The sequence below is a fragment of the Onychostruthus taczanowskii genome, unplaced genomic scaffold (assembly GCF_017590055.1).
Source record: "Onychostruthus taczanowskii isolate IOZ18803 unplaced genomic scaffold, ASM1759005v1 scaffold15, whole genome shotgun sequence".
Classification (NCBI taxonomy): Eukaryota; Metazoa; Chordata; class Aves; order Passeriformes; family Passeridae; genus Onychostruthus; species Onychostruthus taczanowskii.
Window position 1 is genome coordinate 6,789,056 of NW_024498685.1, and position 26,216 is coordinate 6,815,271.

The following is a 26,216-nucleotide window of genomic DNA, read 5'->3' on the forward strand; positions in this document are numbered from 1 at the left end:
CAGTGACATTTGACAGGTTTGGTGTCACCAGTCAGGGACATTGTTACTCCACGGACAAGAAGGATGGCCCAAAGTGCACACCCCGCAGGCCTCTCACTGAAGGGCTCCAGAAATTCATCTCACTTTGTCCACAAGGGTCTAAGGATCACTCAAGATCAAAACAGTCATTGTTCCAGAGCTGTGGGGCTGGTGGCGAGGGTGCTCAGTCCCAGGAAGTCTCCTTGGGCAGCACCCCAGCCCCAAGGGAAGGGCTTCCCACCACAGACATCCTGCTCCAAGAAAAACCACATGAAAAAGGGGGCTATAACCTGGTCTGGTCAGGGCTTGTGGATATCCATGGTAAGGGTCCAGAAATTTCTCTGGACTGAGGTCTCTGATTACCTGGGGACCCTCTGTGTTGGCCAAGGGGTCCTGCCCTTCTCATCCCCCCCATGAAGGCAGGGTTGGGGTCATGGCACATGGCACATATGTGGAATAGGGCTGTGAGGAAAAAAATGAAAGGGTGTGACAGGGTGTGAAAGGCTGGCAGCCACCTCAAACCAGCCAGGGAATGGGGTGGGATCCCCCTGACACAGCCTGTCGTACCACCAGCTACAGTGGAACCCAGAAGCTGTATTCAGTGTTAGCCCAGAAATACAGAAGTCACAGTATATATTTCTACTACTGAGAATATGCTTTTGTAGGTTAAGATGGGCTTTTCATACACAGCTGTTCAAGAGCACCTTTTCTCTCCTCTCTGTCTGCAGCCTGAGCAAAAGATGGATGAAAGAAACTTTTTGCATGTCTGCCATGAAATGCTACAGAAGCAACGCATACACCATCACCACCAGTTCCAGGATAGCCAAAAAAAATCATGTTGGTATTGCAGATATTCCAGCTACAGCCAAAAGTGTCACCAAAGACTCCACTTATGACGCTTTTAACAGAGAAGCCAAGGAAAGAAAGCTTGCCTGGCCTATTCCATCCAATCCCCCAAATACCTTTGTCTAGTGGGCTGCGTTGTTTTGAAATGTTACTCTGTACCCCAGAAGAAGGAATTTTCTCTCCTTTGAAACCAATGTATAGCTTTGTATTTTTAAATCAGCTTTTTTGGGGGGAAGGGGGGAGAGGGGAGAGGGCAGAAAAGAGATGTTTTATTTTATTAAATGCCTTGGGTTTGATGCATTCGTTCCATTTCATTTCAGTTACTACATTCTTTGGGAAACTCCTCTCCTACAATCACAAGCAGTGCTTATCTGCAAAACAAGAGTGCTTACACTGTCTGTCTGTAGGGAGAAAAGGGAAAGAAAGAAAAACTGCTTGTTTTAATCCCTTTACACGGCAGACCACGGTGCATAAATGCCTAAACCCACCCAAAGCCATCTAGGCTTCCTTCCACTCTGTCCCCACAAATACAGCTGTGCTGGGGTTGTCCATCCTGTTGAGATCCCACAGGTAAGATGTCCATATGGGGACCCTTATGGTTTCAGCCTGAGCCCACTGTGACAAAATTCCCACTGGTTGAGCAGGGTCAGCATTGGGCCAGCACTGGATGCTTCTGCATCTTTGTCCTTGTGCTTCTCCAGGGGTCTTGTGGTCTAAGCTGCCCAGGAGAAGTCCCCTCCTTGGTCTCTCCTTCCCCAGTCTCTCAAGCTGCTTCTAGCCCCAGCCTGGTGCACCCACCCAGAGGTGGGCACAGCCAGGAAGAAGAGCTGCTGAGCAGAAGGGGCCGTGTGCTGGGCACCCAGGGCCTCCTCACCTCTGGAACTGGCCATGTGTCCTGGTCTGTGTCCCCTCTGTTGAGGCACAGCTGCAAAGAGTGGCCTTTTCCAAACAGGAACACGAGCTCTGTAGTCCCACACTGGCTTGGCGGCATCTTTCACTGTTTGGGCATGTTTGAAGAGGTCCCTGACAGGTGTCCCAGAGGACACGACCTGCAGGGGACCTGTGGCTGCAGGTGGAGCTGACTCCTGCTGCTCTTTCTCTGCCAGCACATCTAGAAAACAACCCAGTGGGAATGGCTGGGTCTTCAGTCCTGCTGGGATGGGGAATGACAGTGGAGACCCAGGGGGAGAGGCAGGAACGTCTTTGCAGGCCCCTGTGCCCCACAGTGTTAACAATCTCCTGGGAAACAGGCACTGTGCATGAGGGACATGGGTGTGTAGACCTGCCTCTTGAAGGATGTGCTCCGGAGGCAAACTGGGCTTCCTCCCTAGGGGTGGTAGGTCCACTTGTATCACTGGGAGGAGGTAACAACATGGTTAGGTCCCAGAAGCTCTAGTTCACTGCTAGCGCAGAAATACAGAGGTGCCTTGAGCATTCAGGCAGGAAAAACATCATCTAAGAAGCAGATGGATTATTGATTGTGTTGTAGTTCAGGGCTGGTGTAGTCAGAAATGAGAGAACGTGTTGGACTCTCACCACATGTGATGACCACTTTGTGCTGCTTGAAAACCATGAGGTTCCCCAAGCTCAGCTGTGATCCATCTGACAGAGAGCTGGCAGCTCACAGACCCCTCCTGTCCTTTCAACCCCACTCCAACCCCTTTTCTTGCCTTGTGCTCACCAATTTGCTGATGTTTTCTACCCATGAAGGCTGTGTGTGGTCAGTGCACAGGCAGGGCAACGTCTGTAGATGGGGGTGGAAAGCAGGAGGAAGGACTGCAAGGGTCTGTCAGGCAAAGAAGAGGACCTAATGAAAGGAAGAGGAGGAAGAAAGGACTGTAAGCTGAGCCATTCTCATTTAAAATGGACCTGCTGAATGAAAATTTCTTCATCCAAAATTATCTGTACTTCCTGAAAGAAAGAGCTTTTTTTTCCTTTCTTTTCTTTCCCTCAGTTATCAGTGTCATTAATAAGGATTGGATTGAATCTATGTGTGGAATATTGATCTACTTTTCCAATTCCCATAGCATTGCCCAAAAGTACAGAAAACACAGGTAAACTATTTCTCCTCTAAATTAGGGTAGCACTAGCATCCTGTTGGTGAATTCCCCTCACTCTGCTGGAGGGGCCCATGGAAGGCCCAGCCCAGGCTGCTGCATCCCTTGCCTGCAAAGATTTCCTTCCTTTAACTCTTACAAAATTAACAGGACAGTTCTGTAGGGTTCAGAGTGGAGGCCTGTCCCTCCCAGTAACCATGGTCTACTGTAGCCTTGGTTACTTGAGGACAGGGCAGAGAAAGCAGAGAAGATAAAGGACTCCTGACACGTCCTCCTAGGCTCCAGCTGCCACTGGTTGGAACAAACACCTTCACAGGGTAGCTGCCAAACAGTGCTGCTGTTCCATAGATCCAGAGCAGTTCCAGAATGACCTAGTCTCAAAGACTAAAGGACAGGACAACCAGCCCCACTCTGCTTGCTCAGAGCTCATCTGAGCAGATTTCAGGAGCATTTTGCCTGAGAACCAAGGTTTTGACCTCTTTTCAGTGGAGGATCTCAAGTACTTTCTTGCTGTTCTTTATCTTCTCAGCTAGCTCTGACAAAGCCAGTACATGGTGCATAGCTGGTCCTCATCCACTCTCTCTGGGCCAGTCTTGGGTTTGTAAACCTCTGTCACAAATTCTCAGTTATTTCTTTACCCAACTCTTCCATCTCTTGCACAGAACTGGCTCCAGATCAGCCTCTCCTCAGAGCATGGCCAAACATCCTCGAGTCCAGGCTATCAGAAGCGCTACACACTCAAGGCATCCTAAAAGCATTGTGGACACTTTGATCCCAGGTGTTCAAGCAGGCAGTGTGCAGAAGTCAGCTATCCCTCCTCATACTTCTGCTTCAAAATCTCCAGCTCCCTGCTGTCTGCTGGCAGGAGACATCCCTAGTCACAACCCCCTCTCAGAAGGATTATCTTTTTTCTGTTTTCAATACAAACGTGGCACACTTGGGTTCCTGTTCATGCCTGGAGCCTGAAAGTGCTTCAGCAGTGAAAGTGAGTAGAACAAGAGAAGCAGGTACCACAGGGTGAAATATACAGGGCTGTTTGTGTCCCTCTGCCATCACAGGGAGCAGGAGCTCACACGTGTGGGAGCCCCAAGCTGACATCCCCTGAGGAGAACCTCTGCTGGCAGTGTTGGGAGTGGGGAATCCATTTTGCTGAGAAATAATCCTACATGTCTGGTGAAAAACTTCCTTCCTCGTCCTCTATGACACAAAGTAGGGTTGGAAGAACCCTCACTGACCACAGGAACACTTACAGTATGTATTTCACAAATTCAGAAATCCCCATTAAATAAGGATCTGGTATTTCTCATTAAAGCCACTAGCAAAAAACTCCCATGAATTAGATGAGAGGACCTTGAAAGTGAGTCAAGACCAGTATTTCCTGTCTGGTTCAGATTCTGACCTGGCTGTTTCTTGCTGAAACACCACCATATGCTTAGTTTTTTCTTTGACATTTAATCGCGTCTCACACAGCAAAATCAGATCTAGGCTAAGCAGGCAATTTAGCAACATTATTTTCAACTTTGGATTGGAGATTGAAACACAACAGTTGTTCTTTTGGTTAGTAGTTTTATTAAAGAAATAATAAAGGAACTGAATAGAATGAGCCCTAAGGTCACAGAGGATCGCAGGTTCATGGTTACCCAATGCCTGCTCAGAGTCCAGAGGCACACAGGACGCTTGTTTCTTCAAGTCTACCGTGTTTCCCCACCTTTCAAAAGGTTTTTCACTACAGAAGGTGGCCAGGAAAAGTCAAGGATTGCCATGACACATCAGCTAGGGACACAATGTCCCCCAGCTGAAAGAGCTGGTAGTTCTGCACTGACATGATGGGCTCTAACCAGCCCTGCAACCGTGAGTGAAGTCTGGAGGCTGGGTCTCTTAAATCACCTTTCCACATCAGTAAAATCCCAATCCCACTTGAATCAGAGTGAGCTTGGCTCTGCTTGCTGTGGCTTCTTTTAACCCAGACTACACTGGTAAAAACACAAGAGCAAGGAGAAAGCTTTCTCACTCCTTCCATGATTTTAGGACAGGTGGACAGGCAGGTTTAGGATTTTGTAGCACCAATGCCAGGTACCTCCTGGTTTGTCCAGGCCCCAGAAGTGCCAGAGACAGGAGACAGATCATGAATTATCTAAGAAAGAAATGGAAAATTCTGTAGGATTTGCCTGATCAGTATAGACACAAAACAAACAGAATAAACTCCCAGTCCATGAACACATCTCAAGCCCATCTACAAAGGGGACATTCTGGGAGAAAGCACTCCTGGGTCTCTTGCCCATCCCTTCTTTAGTTTTAAATATTTCCTTTGTAAGAACATGATACAGTACCAACAATTAGGCTTTTTTTTTTTCCCATTAAGCAGACACATGTAAAGTAGAAATTCCATCACTACTGCTTATACTTGGTATTAAGTGGCTTGCCCTTGGGAATTCCTATTACAAATTGTCCAATTATGTCCCTTCCTTTTTATTTCAGCAGAAAGTTGGATTTCCAGTTAAGTATACTTTAAAAATTTCCAGTTGAGGGGTAGGGGCTAGTGAGAAGCAGAGACTCACTTCACTTGTACCTGTTTTTCCACCAGCCTCACAGAGGTGACACCAAAGAGGCTATCACCAATAATTGGACTTAAGGGTTTCCATATGCCCACTTAAGAATCCCCAGAGTTTTTTCAGTCTCCTCAACTCAACCCATTTACATTCAGATTTAACTGACATTGATTTAGGCACTGGTTTTCCAAGGTGCTGAACATACACCATCAATTGCAACTGAAATTCTGAGTGTTCAGCCCTTCTCAATATCAGATCCTTCCTGTTTAAAAGAACAAAAAGCAGATTTAAATTTTATTAAAGCCAGAACCATATGCTCAAATGAAGGGTTATTAACTCCTTAAGTGATTCTGTAAGTTAATATGTCTTTATTAGTTGGCTCTTTTCAACTTAGCAAGTGTTGTGGAATAGGCCATTATAAATTACTGAAGCTTTATTTGAACTGGCTTCTAGTAAAACATAACACACCTACTGGAACATTGTTGTATAAATGTCACCTCCTGATGAGCAGTCTGGACTAAACCACAGAATTTTTTTCTACACTACTGCTAACACACACAAAGCCTTTAATTTGTTTCATTAAACTGGTCCCTGGATAATATTCAGAAGTGACAAAGACGGCAATAATTCCTTTGTGTGCAGCATCTCTACCATTTTCCACCAGCTCTCAATTTGGTCCTATATTTGCAGGGGAATTGAAAAAGAAAAAAATATTACACCACTATATAATTAGATTTGTTCTTGTCTCGTGCCTGGGCAGACACAAGCTTTTTCTCCACATATACCAGTAAAAAGAAGAGAGGCTTTTGGGGAAGAGGGACTGATCAAGGACTTGAATTTTTTTGAGGCCATGTAGAATTAGGCAGCAGAAGCCACATACAGATGGATGTAATTACCCACCTATTTCCAAAGGCACTACAGCTCTTCTCTTCAGCCCTGGAGGTTTACCATCTCCACTTCTACACATACTCCAAAGAGTTCCTCCCCATATTGATCCAAACACAGGAAGGAAAATGATTAAGAAATATCCAGAGTTAGCAAGATTTCAGATTAGTCAGCAGCTATCTGTAGATGCAGCAGGAGTAGCCCTGATTGCATTAACTCGATGCTGGGAGCTCATCTGCCCTCTCTGGCTCTTTGCAAACTCTGAAACAGCTCTTGCCACATTACTGACTTGGTCTTTCACACTCACTCAGGGCATCTTTGTCAGAATCTTCATTCTTGGCCTTGTAGGGTTTTTTTTTTCCTGTAAGAGGGATGCTGAGGATGTGGCCCTCAGCACAACTGCATCTTCAAAGATCGCTTCCTGCACATTTAACATGTTTATTGCCAGAAAAAATTCCTAACCAGGTGACAAATCACTGGAGACTGGTCTTTAGGGGAAATATTCAATGAAAAGCAACTCAAGTTCCATTTTTCTTTGAAGGGCAGAAAAGGAGTTTGCAGGGGGCCAGGCTTCCAAATGCTACCTTATCCAGGAGAAACAATTGCTGCCAAGCACTGGCCTCCACACTTGGCTCTTTCTTGTAGCCTGATCACTACAGGAGAAACATTACCAGCTAAGCTTCCCTGTCCCTTGCTACAGTAAAATTGTATCCTCAAAGGCTCTCAGTGCTTCTTGGAAGGCTCCTGACATCAGAAACAATACTGGAGTGCACCAGCGTTGATCCTCCAGTCTTACCACCTCCATGTAGATCTTCCAACCAAACATGGCAGAAAAATGGCACACAGGGAAGAAATTAGCACTTAGAAGCATCCTTGTCGATCCCTGCACTTCTCTCTATCCCTTATAATTAACTTGAAATTGATACTTTATAAAATTCTCACTGATATCAAAAAAGAGTTATATGCTAATGAAAGACAGGGGAAAAGAAGTTTTAGAGTAATAAAGAAAATAATTTTAATCCACGCTTAACAGGTGATATTTAAAGTTATAGCTGGTGGTAGTATTTCTGACAGACATTCAGACAATGATAAGCTGTATTAGTAATAGGCACATTTGGTTTTTTTAAATGCCCTATTTCATGCAAAGGAGATGACTGAGAAAAAAAAACGCAAGGTGAATGCAAGCAATCACAAGAGGCCATTCATCATTCTGCCTACATTTTTTTTATGAATACATTCACAGAACTGCAACTGTGCTCATTCCACAAGTAGCTCAGGGCAGAGGGATTAAATCAGACAACCTTTATAATTGTTCTCCAGCTGTCAGCCAGCCTTTTTTATCTGACACCATGTGTAGACAATATCATTTCCATTAACAATGCCACTCATTTAGTGGCATTGGACTGAAATGATGACATTAAGTGGATAATGCCAAAAAAAATAGGAAAAAAAAAAAAAGATTACGAAAACCCAAAAAGCTGAACCAGTTAATTGGTTAATTGGCAGTTTCTCAAACACCCACAGCAAGCAACATTGGCTCCACTGGTGTACCAGTAATTAAAAAGCTAATTACTATTTTATTTCAGAAAGTGAGGAACCCTAACAATAAAGTAATAAGAAATGCAGCTTGCTGAAGTGAGAATAGCAACACTGCTGTCATCAAGAGATCCCTGCAGCACCATCACCTTGGGAAGGTTTGCACACAGACTTGTCACAAGAGTAATTAGCTAATTAGAAAGCTATAAAATACCTCCTTCCCCTTTCAGCATCTGAGATCCCAGATATGATTCCAGATTTAAATGGAAAATTAACACTATTACCGTACTTACTTTGATGAAACCTTTTCTGGGCTACATTCAAGAGATAAATTACTTTGGGCCAAAATGTTTTTAATTAATCCCTCTCTTAACTCCACAGGCCGTTTCAGATATATCAGCCTAAACTGAACTTACCCTTTCATTTGAAACCACTGCTGAAAATGCTGGGCAACCTAGAATTGTACAGAAATACAAGGAACAGAATCATCTAAATCCCAATGTTTCAAGTGGAAGAATAATTGCACTTTGCAGAACTTTCAATACATACACAGCATCTTCTGAACAACATCACTGCTGTCTCCTAATGCTGTCACCTTCCTCCTGACCACACAGCTCATCAGAATGCTTGAGCAAGCAAAAACCATTCTGGGGCGAGCCAGTACCAGCACTGCTTGTGCTAGGCTGAGAAACAAGAGGGTCCTGTGCTCCAAAGGGTGATGCTGTTACTCAGTACGGTGCAGAAGGGGTATTTACACTGATGTAACAGAGTGTGAAATGCAGAAGGGGGGAGTTGGTGGGTGTGGTACACATGAGCAGAAGCACAAACTGCAGTTACTCAGGGTTACCTATTGTATTTGTGGGGTGCCCTCATGGCAGGAAGGAATGATGAATCTGACTCCATGTTCTCAGAAGGCTAATTTATTATTTTATGATACTATACTATATTAAAGAATACTAAACTACATTATACTAAAGAATACAGAAAGGATAATTACAGAAGGCTAAAGAGATAATAATGAAAACTTGTGATTCTCTCCAGAGCTCTGACACAGCTTGACCCTGATTGGCTAATAAGTCAAAATAATTCACAGCAGAAACCAATGAAATGATCACCTGTTGGATAAACAATCTCCAAACACATTCCAAAGGAGCAAAACACAGGAGAAGCAAATGAGATAAAATTGTTTTCCTTTTTCTCTGAGGCTTCTCAGCTTCCCAGGAGAAAAATCCTGGGTGAAGGGATTTTTCAGAAAATATGAACGCCACAGTTACCCATACGTAGTCCTTTGGAAAAGGAACCCTTGACAGCTTGTGAAAACAGCTGCCAGGCTATTTGGGAAAGAAAGGAGATTCACAGAATAGTCTTTTTCTGTACCAAAGAAGGAATGCATTCCAAAAAGGAGATTTCAAAGGGGAGAGGAAAGAAAAAGCCCAGAAATGCAAAGCAGAAAACACTGACCTAGCAACATGGCCAGGTCTGTGTTTGATAGGGAGCAGGAAAGGACTGTTCTCACATCAGTGGGCACTTGGAGCATGCCACAGAAGGATGGCAAAGTTGGAGGCCACTGCTGAAATGCACTGCCTCAGGAACACCCAGCATTGCTGCTGGCAGCACTGCTACACTTCAGCAAATTCTATTCTAAAAATTGCCATGAGAAAGAAGTATGGGAGTAAGTCACCCTTCATGGGTTATTTCTATTCACACTGAACAGCCTGTCTCATGAAAACACACATTTTATAATCCACATTTAGTCTTTTATTCACACATTTATTTAATCAGCTGCAGCACAGCTAGGAATGTCACCAACACCCACCCAAACATACAGGAATGATACACAAGAATTGCTTCAAGCAGCTTTAGTGCTAATAGAGTTGATTAAACCCATTGTGAGATACAGGCTGACATATGAAAAAGCAGAGTTAATCTTGTACTAGTTATGGAACAAAACTCCTGCCTCCTAAGCGCTTTTTATGGAGGAAAGAAAACCAAAGTGAAAAGCAGTTTAAGGTTTTTTTTTATTTTTTTAATGAAGTGCTGCTGAAAATCATTAGCTGACCAATGACAGCATTTTCTAGTTGAAATTTAAAGATTGTTCAGAGCTCCATCCAACCTGATCTTGAACACCTCCAGGGACGGGGCATCCACAGCTTCTCTGGGCAATCTGTTATAGCCCTTACAGTAAAGAATTTTTTTCTTTATATATAATCTAAACCCTCTCTGTCAGTTTGAAGTCATTGTCCCTTGTCCTGCCACTCCAGGCCCTTGCCAGTTGTCCTTCCCCATCTTTGTTGAAGGTTCCCTCAGGCACTGGAAGGCCATGATAGATCTGCATACAAAAATCTGTACATTCCACAAATCAGCATCAGTTGAATTTTAGTCCACTGATGTGCTGTTCAGTGTGGGACACCTCAAGTTCCACTGTGGATTAGAAGCTTATGTTTTCTCATACAAATTCGCAATGGAGCCATGTAAGAAATTAATTTATTGACATAACTTTTGGAGAAATTAATGCTCAGTGACACAAAGACCAGGAACTGACAAACTGGTATTTTTCCCTGCTTACCTCCAACAGGGATTTCTACATCAGCCTATCCTCTGTCACCCCTGCTGTAATTCTTGAGCACAATGAGAAGGACTGTGGTTCTTATTTCAGCTTTTCCTCTGCTTTCTCTGCATTTTGAGACTAGTCTCAAACATTTACTTCTTATATTAACAGTAATTTTATAGGTAGTTATAGAGATTACAATTTCTTGGAAAGCAGCGACTGGAGCTATGATCCCAAACCTTCTCCAGCTCTTCAGGAAAAACTAAATTCTTTACTGATGTAGGTTAATCTTCACCCTAATATGTAAAAGGGAAAGAAAAGTAAAAACAATCAGTCACAGGCACTATCAAAGGTGGCTGGATTTCAGCTTTCAAGAAAGAGAGAAGCTTTTTGAAATTTGTCTACTACATCAAAATAAACCCCTGATATAAGTTAAGATAGCATTTGAAAAGCACTTAATAGGATACTGATTCTTTGACAAACACTTATTATCAGATTGCGAAAGCAGACTGTGATTACTTTCTTTTTTTTTTACACATAATTACAAAATGTTCTCAATTAAGTGATGAGTCAATTAAATGTATCCCCTTCACTGCAGGATTCTGTGCATGCAGCATGTATACAGCAAACAAAAAGGCAAGACCTACTGCACATTTTTCTTATGAAGCTGCCACTAAATGGTCCATCCTTGTGTTACACTCCCCAAAAGGATTAGTGCAACTGTACAGTGCTTAGTCCATCATCATCCACTGAATTCAGTCTTACTACACTTAATCCTAACATGAGTTCTGGGGTTGGTGTAAACACCAAATAGTACAGACAGCATATTTTAAGACTGTGGACAGTTTCCAAGAGATACCCACCTTTAGCTTGCCAAATGAGTCTGGCTGAAGATTAGATTTCCATGGTAAGTGGGAAAATGAGGCATTTCCAGGCTCATTTCCTTTCTTCAGTGCTTGTGAGAGAGAACCAGCTGTGCTCACTCAATGGAGGAGAAACATGTCAAAGGCTGTACCCAGCCTACACAAAAAGAGGGTAAGACTATACCACCCTACACTATTTAGGGAACTAGATGAGACTCCTGACCAGAGGACTTGCCTGTATCACTCCCAGGAGCCACTCCAACAAGGATGAAGAGTATGAGCATTAGAGCAGCAAACAAGCATGAACCACAAACACTTGCTGGTTTTCAAGGGGAACTGCTAAACTTCAAGTTTCAAAACAAAGGACTCCCAGAAATCCAGCTAAGGCAAAAAATTGTATAACACAGCACGACCTGCTCCATGATGGAAGCTACAGAACTTTAATTAACGACTGCTGCTGGGAATCCTACATTTTGTAATGGACTACAGCATCCAGTGCAGATGGAAAAGCTGCAGTTAGACCTGTAACTATGTGTGACAGATTTTGCTTGCAGACAATCAAGGATGATGGAAGCAGTAACAGACCTCCTGCCCATCTGCATGAAGCACAAGAAACCTGTCAGAAGATGGGTACCACTATTTGTGCCACAGAGCTGGGGCCAGGCATGCCAAACACAGCCTTGTAATGTCAAGAGCTGACTAAGCCAAGAAGCAGGAGCCACCATGACAAGGAACAGAAGAAACTGCTGCTCACCACAATGAGAAATTCCCACTCTCCATTTCCTCCAGAAAAGAAACCTTTCTGCTGAAAGGCTTCCTTGTTTGGTATCACAGCATGTGAAACAAAGAGGGAAGAAAGCAAGCAGGGTGTTTCTGGCGAGATCAGACCTGCCTTTGTCACGTTACCAAGTGCTGGGCAGAGCTGTTCTGGTCACACATCACGACTGCTCTGCAAGTTTTCTACATCCCTAATTCTGAAAGACACTTAAGAATGTGCATAACATTTGAAATACATGTCTAATTACAAGACATGGTTTACATCTGAAAGTGGACTGAGTAAGACTAATTCTAACCCAAAATAATCCATTACACTTCAGGTATCATCATGTTATAAAGTCCAACCTCAAGGTTGGCAGACTATAGTTCTGAACTTTTGGCCTAGGATTTTTCTTCCTCCAGAAAATCCAGGAAAATGAACAGGTAAGGATTAAACATCAACAAAAATCCCCAAACTTATGGGTTGGTTTTATCACTATCTTTCAGGACAAACTGTAGTGCAGACCTTCACATACAGAGGATGGATGGTGGGGATGAAGTGGGCAGGATAGGACATGGACAACACAACATGAACTCTCATATCCTCCCCACCTCTACTTCAGTGTGACTTAACCTCTCTTAATAGTCTTATGTGTCTGTGCAACATTTTTAGCATTTGCTAACTGAGTGTCTAGTTGCAGGGCCTAAAGAATAAACCTAAAACCATGCATTAAGGTTCAATATATAGGTGCTTAGAATGGAATTCTGAAAACAATCATGCTGTACACTGAAATACGGTACTGGATTATCTTCATTGCTTTCACCCCATCCTGAACTGACACAATGCTAAACAGACCCAATTAGTTCAATTAAAAAAGGCAACACTCGGTCTAGCAAAGTCATTCATTATAATATTTATTCTATGAAACAATGCTAAAAATACAAGATTAAAAAATGTTCCATGCATTTCATAAAATACAGAGAAAGACACTGTCATAAACAAAACAGAATAAGCAAGCCAAACACCCTCTGAAAATCCCAGGAGCTCCACTCTCCACATTGCATCACATGAATACAAAAAGCATATCCAGGAGAAAGAGCAGCCTGAGGAAAGTGGCAGGTTATCTGTCAGTAACTGGGGTGAGTAGATGTCTTGGTCATGAGCCCACAAGAGTTTTGCCATCACCTTTCTTACTACAAAACCAAACTGATCCAACTTGTTTTCCTTGCTACCATTTCCTGGCATTATCCTTGGCTGGGAAACCAGGACAGCACAGCAGAATTCACATTAAGTTGCTGTCCAGAGAGGTACTAGGGCCCAAAATGAAGGTGGCTATGGAAAGGTATCAGGGCACAGTGGGTGAGAGGGAATGGCACCTGTTACCCTGCTAGAAGCAGGCTGCAGGGACAAGCCTTGACCATCCTCCCAGGAGCACAGCAGGTGGAAAATGCACCTGCTAGAAGAAGGATGGGCAGAAGTGATGCCCTAGGGTGACTTTATGATGTTTGTAGTCTGTTCTGTTTATGCTGGATATTGAGTTCTGCACCTTTAAGACTGGTTCTGAGAGCAAAGGGCAGGAGAAGAAGTGCAGTTTGTTTGCAGAAACTGCACTTGCTCCCCTGCATTGTCTCTCACAGACTGTTGTCTGCAGCATGGGCAGCAGGACAGAGCTCTCCTTTGCCTTTAGTCAGCTTTTTTAGCTAGCTGAGGCAGAGAAGTTCCCCAGGCTGTGGTGTTTCTTTTTCTTGGAACTCACTGGTCCTGCTCTGGACTGAAAACCCAGAAAAACACCAGGAGCTCATGCCTGTAGCCCACCAGGATGGAGCATTTTCCAGTGCAGGAGGAGAAGAGACTGAGGGAGCCGAGCCACACCCCATGAAAAGCACCTTCTGAATTTGCCATCTCTTCAGAACAGCAAGAGGTTTTATTGTTTAATATTATGCATTTTTTATGCTTGTGAATAATTTGCTTGTTAAATAAACAGAATTTTTCCACTTTTCTCCAAGGAAATATTTTCCTGAACCAGCTGGGGAAGGGGCCGCTTGAATCTGCTTTCTAGAGGGACCTGTTTGGAAGCTTCCTCCCAAATTTGTCCTAAACCAGGACAAGCAGGAAATTTATCTAGCACCTCTTTAAGAATCCCAGTCACACAAAAGACACGCTGCATTAAAGATGGATGACAAGAGCAACACCTGCATTTAGGTTACAAATGACATTGCTATAAATCTTACTGAAACATTTTGATCCAGCTCCTGCTCCTCAACCTTCAATGCTGGGTTTGGCTTTAGCAAAGCTGTTACGAGATCCTTCTCTTGGTTTTCTTTTACAGAACCTCCCACACTCCCACAACAGTTAACAACCACATAACCACCAAACACAAAGCCAGACTAATTCTGGGCTCTGATATAAAAGAAGCCCCACTCTTGTGCTGGGAATGCCCCAAAGCTGCCATTGCTGTATTTGGGGAGGGCAGTGTAAGGAAGAACAAGGCTCCACTTACACCAACACCTGCTGCTCCAAAAGCCCCACTCACAAAGCCTTAGGAATACCATAATCAAAGAATTTCATGTGGGGAGGAGCAAGGAGAAGAGAACAGACTGGGATCCTTTCCTCTGCACCTGGGGATGCATCCACTCTTGAGAACAGCATTCTTCCTCCTGCCAGCTCCCAAGCCACCTCTGCTGCAGCGCGGAAGGTTCTGCATCGGCCTCCTGAGAATGATGCATGGGGGGGAAGATTGTTATGGCTGAAGAAGTGGTTTTCATGTTGATCCTTAAAAACATAAAGCTAGAAACTCCTATTTTTAAAGAAAATTCAGTGAAGTGTAATTTAGCCTGTAGCACAAACTATTACAAAATTAGAAGTAAGATATAGAATTGCCCAGTGCTACACCTTAATTCTCTCCCTTTGTATATATATATCAGGAATATGACTTTATATCACATGGTCTTCTCACTCTCCAATTCCCAGAAGAAACCTATTCCATTCCCTGCACAAGCACAAAGGAGTCAGAAAGAAGACACCATAGGAAATCCCATGTCCAGCATTTCTCTCTTGGAGTGCTTGCAGCTAGAATAATGTTTTCTTTGTAAAGTTTTTAAAGTTCAATTATGCTTAATGTGCTCCATTCAGCTTGCATTAAAAAACTAGAAAATGCTGTAAGAAATTAAGGTCTTCACAGGTCTCCACAGGCTTTGGTGAAACACAGAGAGTCTTTTAAAATAATTGCCCAGCTTCCTCTATAGTGGAATTTCTGTGTTGTCCATGTAAACATTATACAGAGTCTTTGTACCACCCACTAAGCTCTTTGCTTCAATCAACTGTTTCTGCCCAAAAGCACATCCTTATGTTTCTTCCTACACCACAGCCATCCTCCTACACCACAAAAGATGTAACAAAACAGGAATTAATCACAGGCTGGATACTTACAGGGATTGCTGCTGTTTGCCTCTGTCTTTGCAGCCTTGGCAAGTTTGGTTGAGTTCTGCTGTGCTTTGCCTTGCTCCTCTCCAGTCAGCAGGGCTTTTATTTCCGAGGGGATTTTCCCTTGGTCCATGGCCATGCACCACTGCTTGTACTGAAATATGCAAACACATTAGGCCTTAGCAAACTGCCAGGATCACATTAGCAGACAAACAGGGCTGTAATCTTTACCTTCCGGTATATTCATTTAAGGTCTGAACGTACTGAGCTGAAGCCTCTTACGAAACTGCAGAGCCCTAATGAGCTGAGCACGTGGCCATGGCCGCATACCTGGCCTCAGCAAAGCCCCTTTCAGTCAATAAACTGCTACTCAGAGGCAGCACTAGACAGAATACTGTAATTATTAAACAACATGGAACACTCTGTGCAATTTCTCGCTGCTGGCATGCGAGAATACCGTTCCAGTTCATGGCCTATTTAAAACAAATATTTCACATGACTCTGGGGCTGATGGGCTACTAAGAGGTCCTTTCCAATTGCGCAAGGCACAGTGGAAGCACATGTGCCTTATTTCTACTTCCCTCATCTTAAATCCTTCACTGCCAAACCCTGAGGCACATCAAAAAACTGTGGACAGTTGGCTGGCTTTTCACCTGATCCTAAACCTGCTGACTTGCAGTGATTAGCCCTGCCCATTCAAACAAACCTGAAGTCAGGTAAACGCAGCGTCCTCAGCGCTGGTGACTTTTCAATGACACCACTGTGTCTGTGTTTCCAGATGAAACATTCTCTTTGGTTAATGCTGCTTATCTGGCCAATACTCCCATTTTACACATCCTAGAACCACCTACACAGAGAGCATGCTGCAAGAATCCAGCTGCCCAACAGAGAAGCAATGGCACTCTGTGGATATATGCTTGCCCTTTGATATTTTAACACTTCTTCCCACAATCTACCTCTGTCAAAGGTTTTTCAAAACCAGACTTCAAAGACAACAGACTCAAATGTAATGGCACTTCCTTTGCTTGCTTCCAGTTCAGAATCAGCAGATAACTTGTGACATGAGTTTGTATTCCACACACCAAAGCAGGCAAACAGCTGGATGCATCTGATGTTTTGATACCTCCTGGCCAGCCAAATGCCTCTGTCAGTCACCGTGGTCCCGAGAACAAGCGTTCATGAGGACAGGTCCCAGATAATACTGAGGGTTAGGTTAAATGATAGTTCCTTACCATTTCAAGCTCTTCTCTGAGAGCACAGATGGCTCGCTCTCTGCTTGAAACCAGCTCTTCCAGGTACTGGTACCTCAGCTTCTTCCTGGCTCTGCACTCTCTTGCACTCTGACGACTTCTTTCAAGTTTTGCCTTCAAGTCTATTTTGGCTGGTTTACGACCTCGTTTGCCTGGTTTCTTTACCTTGCCTCCAACCACCTGGAAAGGAAGGGCACAGTAAAGACCCTGTTCTGCAAAGGCTATGCTGGAACTATGTGACAATAACTACTAGCAGTCTCAAGTATAAAATCATGCATATACTTTCTGGAGCAACAGAAGAAATAAGAATGCTGAGCTCTGAAGTTTTCAGGATTCTCTCCAGTGGCTCTATTTCTCTCTTATACTGGGGAGCCCAGAACTGAACACACTGCTTCAGGTATCTGTGAGGGTATCTGGTTATTGAGGAGGCATAATCAGCTCATAGTGAAATTGCTTTCATATCACCAACAGCCCCTGCTCTAGCAGGTCTGGAAATACTATATTATAGAGATTAACAATTCAATTTAGAAAAAAATATATTTGTTTCTATCAATATAATGCAAAACTTTGTTTTCCTGCAGTCAACAGTTTCAGCCTACTCTAAATTCAGAATTATTCACTAGTGACCTGAGCTTCCTTGGGCTAGATTTCTTTCAAAGGAATCTTAAGGAATTTTACTAAACAGGGAACATAGTCACACCGAGTCCTATCCCTGTTGCCTCTGCTCCAGCAGTACATCACCACTCTGGCCATATTCACCTTCAAAACATTACTCCACAGCCTGGTGAGTCTCCTCACACCTCCTCACACAACCTGTCAGTGCTGAACTCTTCCCTGCTCCTAATGTAGATCCCCCTTGCAGAAATGTAACTCTCTAGTTTCTTGCCCTATGGAACGCAGGTTTTGCAATCACTTTCCTCTCTTCTTTGTAGCTCCTTTTTTATAGGTCTGATAGCTTCTCCTGCTACAAATAAAAATTAAAAAAAAAAAAAACCAACCAAAAAAAAAAAAAAAAAAACCAACCAACAACAACAACAAAAAAACCCAGTTTACTCTGTGTTTTCCCACTCAAATATTTTATTCTTAACATGGGGACATGGCACAAGAAAATCTTAAATATGGTCTGAAGATTAGTTCACTGGTCATTGGGCGGTATCACCCAGTAAACATTACATCAGCCACACACCCCAGCTCCTGTCTGAAGTGAGGATTTCTCTTTATTTGCATTCTGACCACACTGTTTGACTGGAGGGGGTGTGGAGAAATACACCTAACACACACACCTGGATACAAGAATTTCACTGCTGCCTTAGCATTTCACCATCCTGCACACCGACAGACTTTTTCTAATAGGCAGTGTTTAAAATATCAGAGTTCATCATTAAAAAAAAAAAACACTTTTACTGTGAAAAGCTCCAAAATTTCTAACATTCAAAGAAGTCACTTGTTCTGCAAAGTTAGCAAGCTGCAATAAAAACAATAACATAGTGAATTGATGTGCCAGAATGAAGAGGGAAAAAAAGAATTATACAATTGAGCCCATTCTTTCTTTGGAAAGTGAGTCAACAATCACATGCCAACATAATCCTACCCTCTCTGTATTGTCCCTCCTGATTTATTCAGGAGTAGCTGCCTACCATAAGCAAATGAAAGAACAGAAAGTACTTAATGGACATCTATGATAATGAAACAAACACAATAGATTCAGAAGAGCAAAGGAAAAAAAACGAAGCTCTTTTACACTTGAACTGCTGAATACAGTTTAAATAATTCTTTACTTCATCAAGGTGCTCCCCTTAAGATTTTCTTGTTCAAAAAAACTACTGTAGTTCAAAGTAAGTTAAAACTAAGCAGATGTGGCCAAGGCAGGGGGCAGGAGCTCTAAGGAAGGGAAAGTGACTGTCCCCTGTCAGGCATGACAAGGTCTGTCCTCTCAAGGAAACCCTCTCCTGGCTATGGATGACATGCCCAGCTCAGCAGAAGGTGGAACTACACAGAATCTTCCCAGGTGGAGCTGCAAGCACTCACAGTTTGCTCTCTGTTATTACTTGCACTTGGTAGATTGATGGATATTACATCATACACACTAGAGCCAAAGTACTTCAGTTTTCAAAGACTTTCAGCACCTGAGTCTCTTTCTGTGCTAATGCAAGGCAGTTCAAAGTAAATCTCTGAATTCAAGAGCTAGATAAGGTATTGTAGACATACACTGCAGCTCTCTTAGAAAGCCCTGGCCACTCAGGGTTCTGACCCTCTAGAACCAGAGTGAGCTGCCACTCAAGGCTGGGGCCCCAGCACACACCACACTGCTGTGTGACCCAAAAGGTACCTTGAGTCCTAACCCTGCACAGGAGCATTGACAGCCATGTCCTCTCCCCAGAGCCTCAGGCAGGTGAATGGTTCCCACCACACCATTTCTCACAATCAGCAAGTAACAGACTGCTTAGCACATGGCAAATGCATCCCTGGATCCACCATTATCCATAAATTGCTTTCCCTTTGGTCACTCCAGAGAGCTTTCTACAGATAGGTGTGCCAACTGCTCTCCCTACAAGATATTTTACCACTGCAGCAGTCCTGCACACAAGCTCCCTTAGGGCAGGAAAAAGGCTCCTACCTCTTCAACCATGGTTACCTGCCAACGCTCTAACCACCAGGACTATGGAGATAATGAAAAGCTTCCTTCCCTTTTGACTCTAACAATCTGCTTTCACACCATCTCCAAAGACTCATACTGTCTCCATGGCTCCTAGAGTTCATCACACAATTTCACATCACCCTGAAAAGGTAGCAATGCTAAGCAATTTAATCAGATCCTGCATCCTCATCAGTTTTTCCTCACCAATATTTAGAAGCTCCTGCTGTAACCTTAAGCAACCCAGCTGGGGAATAAAAGGCCTGAGAAATCCTTTGCCCCCATACAGCATTACCATATTTCCCTGGCTTCTAGTCCTGTTTGCCTGCTCAGTTGCTACACTGATGTGACAGAAAGAACACAAAGCAGAAGTGATAGTTGATGTTGAACATGGCAACAGACCAAAAAAACATTTTTTTGTCCCTTTGTATTCCTCTGCTGTTTATAAAGAGATGTGATCTATTAGCATTCAGCAGTTGAGATTTGGGGTTTTTTCAGGGAGTCATATGCAATCAAGACTCAGAACAACATTAATCACAAAAATGTTCATAGAAATATTAATAAAGGCATGCATTAGTTGGAGATCTGACCAAGCTTCCATTTCAGTTCACTCAGACTTCACAAAATAGAAGAACATAACTCTTTTCTCAGGCACATGATGTGATTCTTGGGGTGTCCTGCACAGGGCCGGAGTTGGACACGATGATCCCTATTGGTCCCTTCCAACTCAGCCTCTTCTGTGATTCCACAGTTTCCTTTTAATACCCTGCCTAGATCATAACCTCATTCTTGCCTCCCATCAGTGTCCAGGCACAAAGTTATTTGACCTGGAATTGGAAATAGCTGCAATTACTTGACCTGATACAGAAAATTCCTCAGACTTATGGGGGTTTTTTTATTAGAAGCATGCAGCAGATCTCTCCAAAATCCTTGCCAGAATGCACGGCAGAGAGGTCCTCCACAGGAAGGAGATGCACACCTAATACAGCTACACTGCATCAGCTCCTCACTCACAACCCTGAGCTGGGCCCCTCAGATAGAAGACAGGGGTGGAGCTGGCTTCATCATGACATCTGCAAGTTTGAATCAATTCAGCAGATTAAAACAACAGGTACTGCTCAGCACCACTGACCAGCAATGCTGATCACACTGACCAGTCAGCATCTGCCACCAGCTCCGAGTTCCTTTACCAAGAAACAAGGAGCTCCATCAACCAGTACTTGAGATCCATCTTAGGCACACTCTGCATTGTATTGGCAGCTGAAGGTATAGGTCTGCAGAACTTAATGCAGCATGGAACTGGTGATCTTCTACAGAACCTATATAAAACTATAAAGATTATTAGTAAAAAATAAAACCTATGGGCTGTGTTACAGTAGAGGGGGGAAGAATCTATTCCTACTTGCAAACATTTTTACAAAATCAGAAAGCAAATGAAGCCAGTCACAAGTCTCCTAATAAAGAGGAAGTTTTCTGATCTGCCAATTCAAAGCATACCACTCACAGCAGCAGTACAAAACCCAGCTAGAGAGCATGCTTGTTATTCCTCCATTTCATGACATTTTATATGCCCAACACAATTCTTTTACTTTCACTGGCAGACAAAATGCATCCGATAATGATCCAAAAATGTAAGATACTGTTTAGTGAGCAAACACAATCTAAGTCTTAAGCAGATGTGTCAACAGAAATTAATCCTAAAACTCTCACCATACAAAGTGCTTCATGTCTTAAGAATGCCATGTTCAGTACAGAGGCATAAAGAATACTGTCTTTGCTGCAATGTCTGCTTTAAAAAAGCATGAGCTAGGGATAAATGTCAAGTTCTCATAAAGTGTTATGCAGGCACCCAGATGGGTAAGTGCTAAAGTTCAAGGCAGCAGTCACTCAGATGCCACCTTGCCACTCCACAGGTGACAGCCCTGCTCTTCCCCAGGGAAGGACTTACAGCCTCACACAGGAGTTATGTCCACCACTGTGCCCTACACATTCTCTCAGTTCTCATGAATAGAAACCAGGCACTTTTCTAAACCTGTCTGTGTCAGAACTCGGGCTCAGGGATGGTCAGCTAACTCTACCATGTGTATCCTTCCACACCACTGTAACAATTAAATAAAACTGTCCTAGCTGGCTTAGAGGCTTCAATCTCCTCCATTTTAATCACTCCTTGCAGATGTGTCATCTGAGAAATGCTGAGCAGGAGCTTTTTAAATTTAATGATTTGAAATTGCTCCTATCAAACTATAACCAAAGCTGTTAAAGTTTTATATTTCCAAGCAAGCAGTAATGCGAATGCTTTGTTTGGACATTGTAATATATGGATAGTGGGATGTTAGTTCTCATGAATGTTGAATGTATGTTAGAAGGATGAAAGAAGTTTTGCTAAGACCTGGTTTTATATATATATATATATAAGTTTCATAACATTGAAAGTTGATCTCCAACCATGGGGAAGGCTGAAGCATGAAGAACTGCACACTCCAAGAGGTGGGAGGAAGGAGGAGCTGGGTCAGAGTGGGACACATGTACAAGTGTGGGGAGGGCAGGCTCACCAACAGTATATGTGGGGTTGTTAGGGGTGTGGGTGGTGTGCCTCTGGCTGCAGCTAAGCACCCAGCACTATCCCTTTTTCCTTATTCAGTCCCTTGCTGTGATTCAATAAATCTTTTTAAATTCTAAAACATGAGGCATCGTTTCTCACAGACATGATCCTGGTGGACGACTGCTCCAGCACATTGAGAACCTGCATTCTCTGAAAACGCCCTGAAGGATGAAAACATAGCAGCCCACCTCCTTAGCAACTGAGGTCATCTCCACAGTAGCTCTGTCCCTGCTGTGGCATTCAGAGCATTACCCAGAGCTGACTCCAGGACTGCCTGGGAGATCTCTCTGTCCCTGATCCCCATCAGCCCCAGCACTGAGGGTCAGAGGCTACAAGACAGCTCATGGCCAAAGACCCCTCAAGCTCTGTATTTGAAACACAAGATTTCAGACCTGCTTTGCTCCCACACTCCCTCCAAGGGACACCTCCATCCCCAAAATTATGACTCAGGACCACACAGAACTGAGTACTGATGTCTCACAGCCAGGCTGGGTGGAAAGCAACCCAGCTCCTCGGGTGTAGCCCTTTCCTGAGAGCTTTCCCCTGCAGCAACACCATGTGCTCCCTCGGAAAGGAAAGCTGCATGAACACCAGAGCAAGAAATGAACAGCTGCTGGATCCACAAATATAGTAATTAATATCTTTTCTGTGCAAGACAAGAATATTTGTAATAAAAGACAGCAACCCCGACCTTTTTTGGTGGTGGTATGGTTTTTGTTTGCTTGTTTTTAACTTCACTGGAATAACAAAAGTGATGTTACAAACTTTTATTTCTTATTTCTAGCCATAAACTGAAGAGTTAGTTACCAAAATAAGTCTTGTCAGTGTCCCCTATAAAAAACTCTGTCATTAATACAAAAGATTGCAGTTAGCTGTATAAAATTGTATTTTAATGTTGGCTAACAAGAGTTATCAAGTTCTTACCCAGTCCCTATTCTCTGCTTCCCAATGCATATAATAAATATATAATATGTTATATGTAGTCTTGTAAACTAACCAAGAAATTTCACCTATAAAGGCTGAAGCCACCATAACAGAGCTTCTCCTTTTTCCTCTGTCCAAAGACTTCAGAGATGCACAACTGATGCTTTAACATGGATTAACTGCAAGTAACAGCTACATCACTAAATTCTTTCCCTTCCACACCCAATAGCTCAAATCACAGCGAGAGGTGAGGCCAGTACCTGAACAACCCCAGGTTAAAAGCAGTTCCACAGAAGAAAAGGAGGTCATATTTTGGGGTTGGGGCTCTTTGGGGTTTTTTGTTTGTTTGGGTTTTTGTTTGTTTGGGGGGTTTGGGTCTTCTTGTTTGTTTGTTTTTTGGGATTTTGTTTGTGTCAATATTTTAAGAACACTCTTCTGAAATGAAACATGAAATTTTTCTACATCTGATATTAAGATATTCTACCTCTCCCTTTATTTCTTGCTATTTCCTTCCAATTTTGAGGAATGTGTTGCCAAGAATCATTCTTCTAATGCCCTCCTAAACCAGACAAGGCTAAATTAAATTGCACTATGAATTAGGGAAAACTTTGCAGCCTGCAAGCCCAGTTCTAAATTCTTTGTGTCATTTATTTGAAGGCAAACACTGAACTTGGCTGCAGGCAGTTATAGAATGGTCACTACACTACCAACACAATTTAGTTGGTTGAGTTTTTGCAGGGGAAGTCCTTTCACAGGCCAACCCCCTCAGCAAGGAGGAAAGCATAACTCAGTGGAATTTTTAGGAGATTTCAAGGACATGCTGACTCCAGTGTAACCACAGTGGCCATAAAATGAGGTATAAATAGTGCTTGCCTCATCCTGACACAGCAACCTGCAATGGGAAGAGCCCTCCTAAGGGAAATGGCATCTCTTGAACAGAGTCACCAAACCCTCAAGGTGACCTGCAGCCTCATGAGCTATAAAAACTGTCCTTGGGCGTGAAGATAGCAAGAAGAGTGAATATTCCACTCTGTGGTCTTTCCCTATTCAACTCAACATCAATTTTAAAAAGAAAAAAAAGACCAAATATTTGACTTACTGACTGGGTAAATATTTATTTTATTTAGTAAGTGTGTCAAAAAATGTTTCAGAGAGGAAAAAAAAAGCATACTATCACAACTCCACATGACACAATGGTAGACCAAAAATTATTTTTAAATTAAAATCTGGAAGTTGGGTAATACAAAGAGCCCAAGTCAGACAGAGAAGAACACAAAAATAAATAAAAATCAGATAATGCTCATGAACTAGATACGCCTCCAGAACTAAATCTTCTGGATCTTCTAAATTACTGCCCCAATTACAAAACTTTCATGCAGCTCCCAGAGTTGTGAGAGATCAGTGATGCAGATTTCCCCCAACCTCCTTGACAGCTTTCAGGCAAGGCCTTAATAAAATAAAACAGTATAAATGTTAAAATAGCAGATCACCATAAACCTTCCACAGCCTTACAACCCATTCAGTGGATTGTGGACTGCCAAATTACTGATCGCTTCTGAATTTCTTTATTCCATAAGAAATCGTGTCAAGCACTTCCCCCCACTTTGAATTCAAGCAGATCTTCATAGGCTGTGTAATTTTGTCCCAGTAAAATTCCAGTGGTGTCTCCAGCACCACCCCCCGGGATAACCCATAACCAGCACTCCAGGGAGCTGAAACAGCCAGCCTCAGCTGAGCCTGAGCCGCACAGCGCTGCAGGGAGCAGACACGGCCGCTGTCCCTGCAGGCAGGGGGAACATCCATTCCTTGGGCACCTCCTCACGTTCGGCTCTGCTCAGCTGGAAGCCCCGCACCTTCAGGGATGCCGCTGTGCTGCTCTCACGCGGTTCTTCCGATGCTGGAAGAATCCAAGTTCCAGCAGGCAGTACAAGGCTGCCACCCACGCTGCCGCCCTCGTACCTCACCGTTTGGGCACAGCTGCCATTTATCTAATCAATCCAGGGCGCCGCTGGGAGCATGAGCCACTGCACCACACCACTGGTGGTATCCAGCTTTGGCCCATGCCTGGAGGTTTAAGGAAACGCCAGAAGCAGCACTGAAGCGCTGCAAGCAACAACTAAGAGGACAACTCTTCCTTCCTATCAGCTGCGGCAAGCAGAGCTCCTCAAGAGCAGATGTCAAAAAGCTCCCTGCACAAGAGCCTCACTGGTTGCTCTCGGCTCCAGCTCCCGGGCGGGCCCCGCAGGCCCTTACCTTGCTGTCATCCATGTGTGCCGCCAGTCCCGATCCCCCTCGCCGCAGCCCCTTCACGAGGAGCAGGCGGAGCCGCCCGCCCGCCCGCAGCCCCGGCAGACACCGGCGCTCACAGAGCCTCAGGGCGGCCCGAGACCGCCGCCATCGCCCACTGCCATGTTTGTTTACAGATGAGGGGAGCGGTAGCACCGTCAGAGCGGTGCACGCTGGGAAGTATAGTCTTGTTCGGCCCCGTCGCTACTGGCCGCCGCCCTGACGGGGACCGTAAAAACTACAACTCCCAGCAGACCCAGCAGAGGAGTGGCGCGACGATTGGTCCTCGTCTCACCGACAGAGGCGAACTACATTTCCCAAGAGGATCCGGGCGCTCCCCGCCTCACCGCAAATAGTGACTTTGTTGTCTGTTGGTGTTTTTTGCGTTTGTTTGTTTGTTTATTTGTGTTTTCTCTAACGCTCGCACCATTCCACGGCTGCTCTGCTGCAACCGAAATGGCTCTGGAAAGATGACCGGGGCTGGTGGGGCCAGGGCTGCTGCGTCCGACCCTGGCACGGGCTGTCTCGAGCTAGATGGAAAAAAAAAAAAAAAAAAAAAAAAAAAAAAACAAAAACAAAAACAATAAAACAACAAATTTAAGTTTTCTGCTGTTTTTTGCCTTGCTTTGCCCTAAGAGTTCCTGAAGACAGAATTTTCCAGGCCACCTGGACACCACTGAGCTCCCCCAAGCCTGGAGAAGCAGTCCCTTGGAGAACACCCAGTTTCCCTGTGGACACATGGCACAGGTCTCATGTGGAATGCCTGAGGTAAAGCCAGGCCTTCGTCCCGTGTCTGTGCCTCCAAATGAGGCCTGTGCTTGCTGGAAACTCACAGGTACCCCTGTACACAATTCTCTTAAGCGTGGCCCACGTTTCAAGCTAGTGGTGAAACCTGAAGCTTGGCGTGTTTCATGTTGCTGCATGTTTCTTTTTATTCATGCAGCCCTACTCGCAGGAGTTTCCCATGACTTAATCTCTTTTACATGCAATTGTTAGGGCTGAAGGCTTTGTCATGGGATTTTCCCCCTGAATCACAG

General features: G+C 43.8%; 1 protein-coding gene and 1 long non-coding RNA gene across 2 annotated transcripts; both read right to left on the bottom strand.

Moving 5' to 3' along the window:
• Positions 1 to 9,895: 9,895 nt before the first annotated feature.
• On the bottom strand, positions 9,896 to 14,505 carry LOC121332817. The gene is made up of 2 exons (XR_005952200.1): positions 11,303 to 14,505; positions 9,896 to 10,735 (listed from the first exon to the last, which is right to left on the bottom strand). It is a non-coding gene; the product is annotated as an uncharacterized LOC121332817 (long non-coding RNA).
• A 105-nt stretch (positions 14,506 to 14,610) lies between these two features.
• CREBL2 (cAMP responsive element binding protein like 2) lies at positions 14,611 to 25,357 on the bottom strand. Its single transcript, XM_041398634.1, has 4 exons — positions 25,147 to 25,357; positions 16,715 to 16,912; positions 15,489 to 15,636; positions 14,611 to 14,770 (listed from the first exon to the last, which is right to left on the bottom strand). Coding segments are annotated over exons 1-4 (363 nt in total). The 5' UTR covers positions 25,162 to 25,357; the 3' UTR covers positions 14,611 to 14,768.
• Positions 25,358 to 26,216: the final 859 nt, after the last annotated feature.

What these genes read in the sequence shown, in the direction of transcription:
- CREBL2 (XM_041398634.1), bottom strand. An exon ending in TCAGAGAAGAGCTTGAAATG is followed by an intron (nt 15,637 to 16,714) that starts GTAAGGAACTAT and finishes TGCATATTTCAG; the next exon opens with TACAAGCAGTGGTGCATGGC.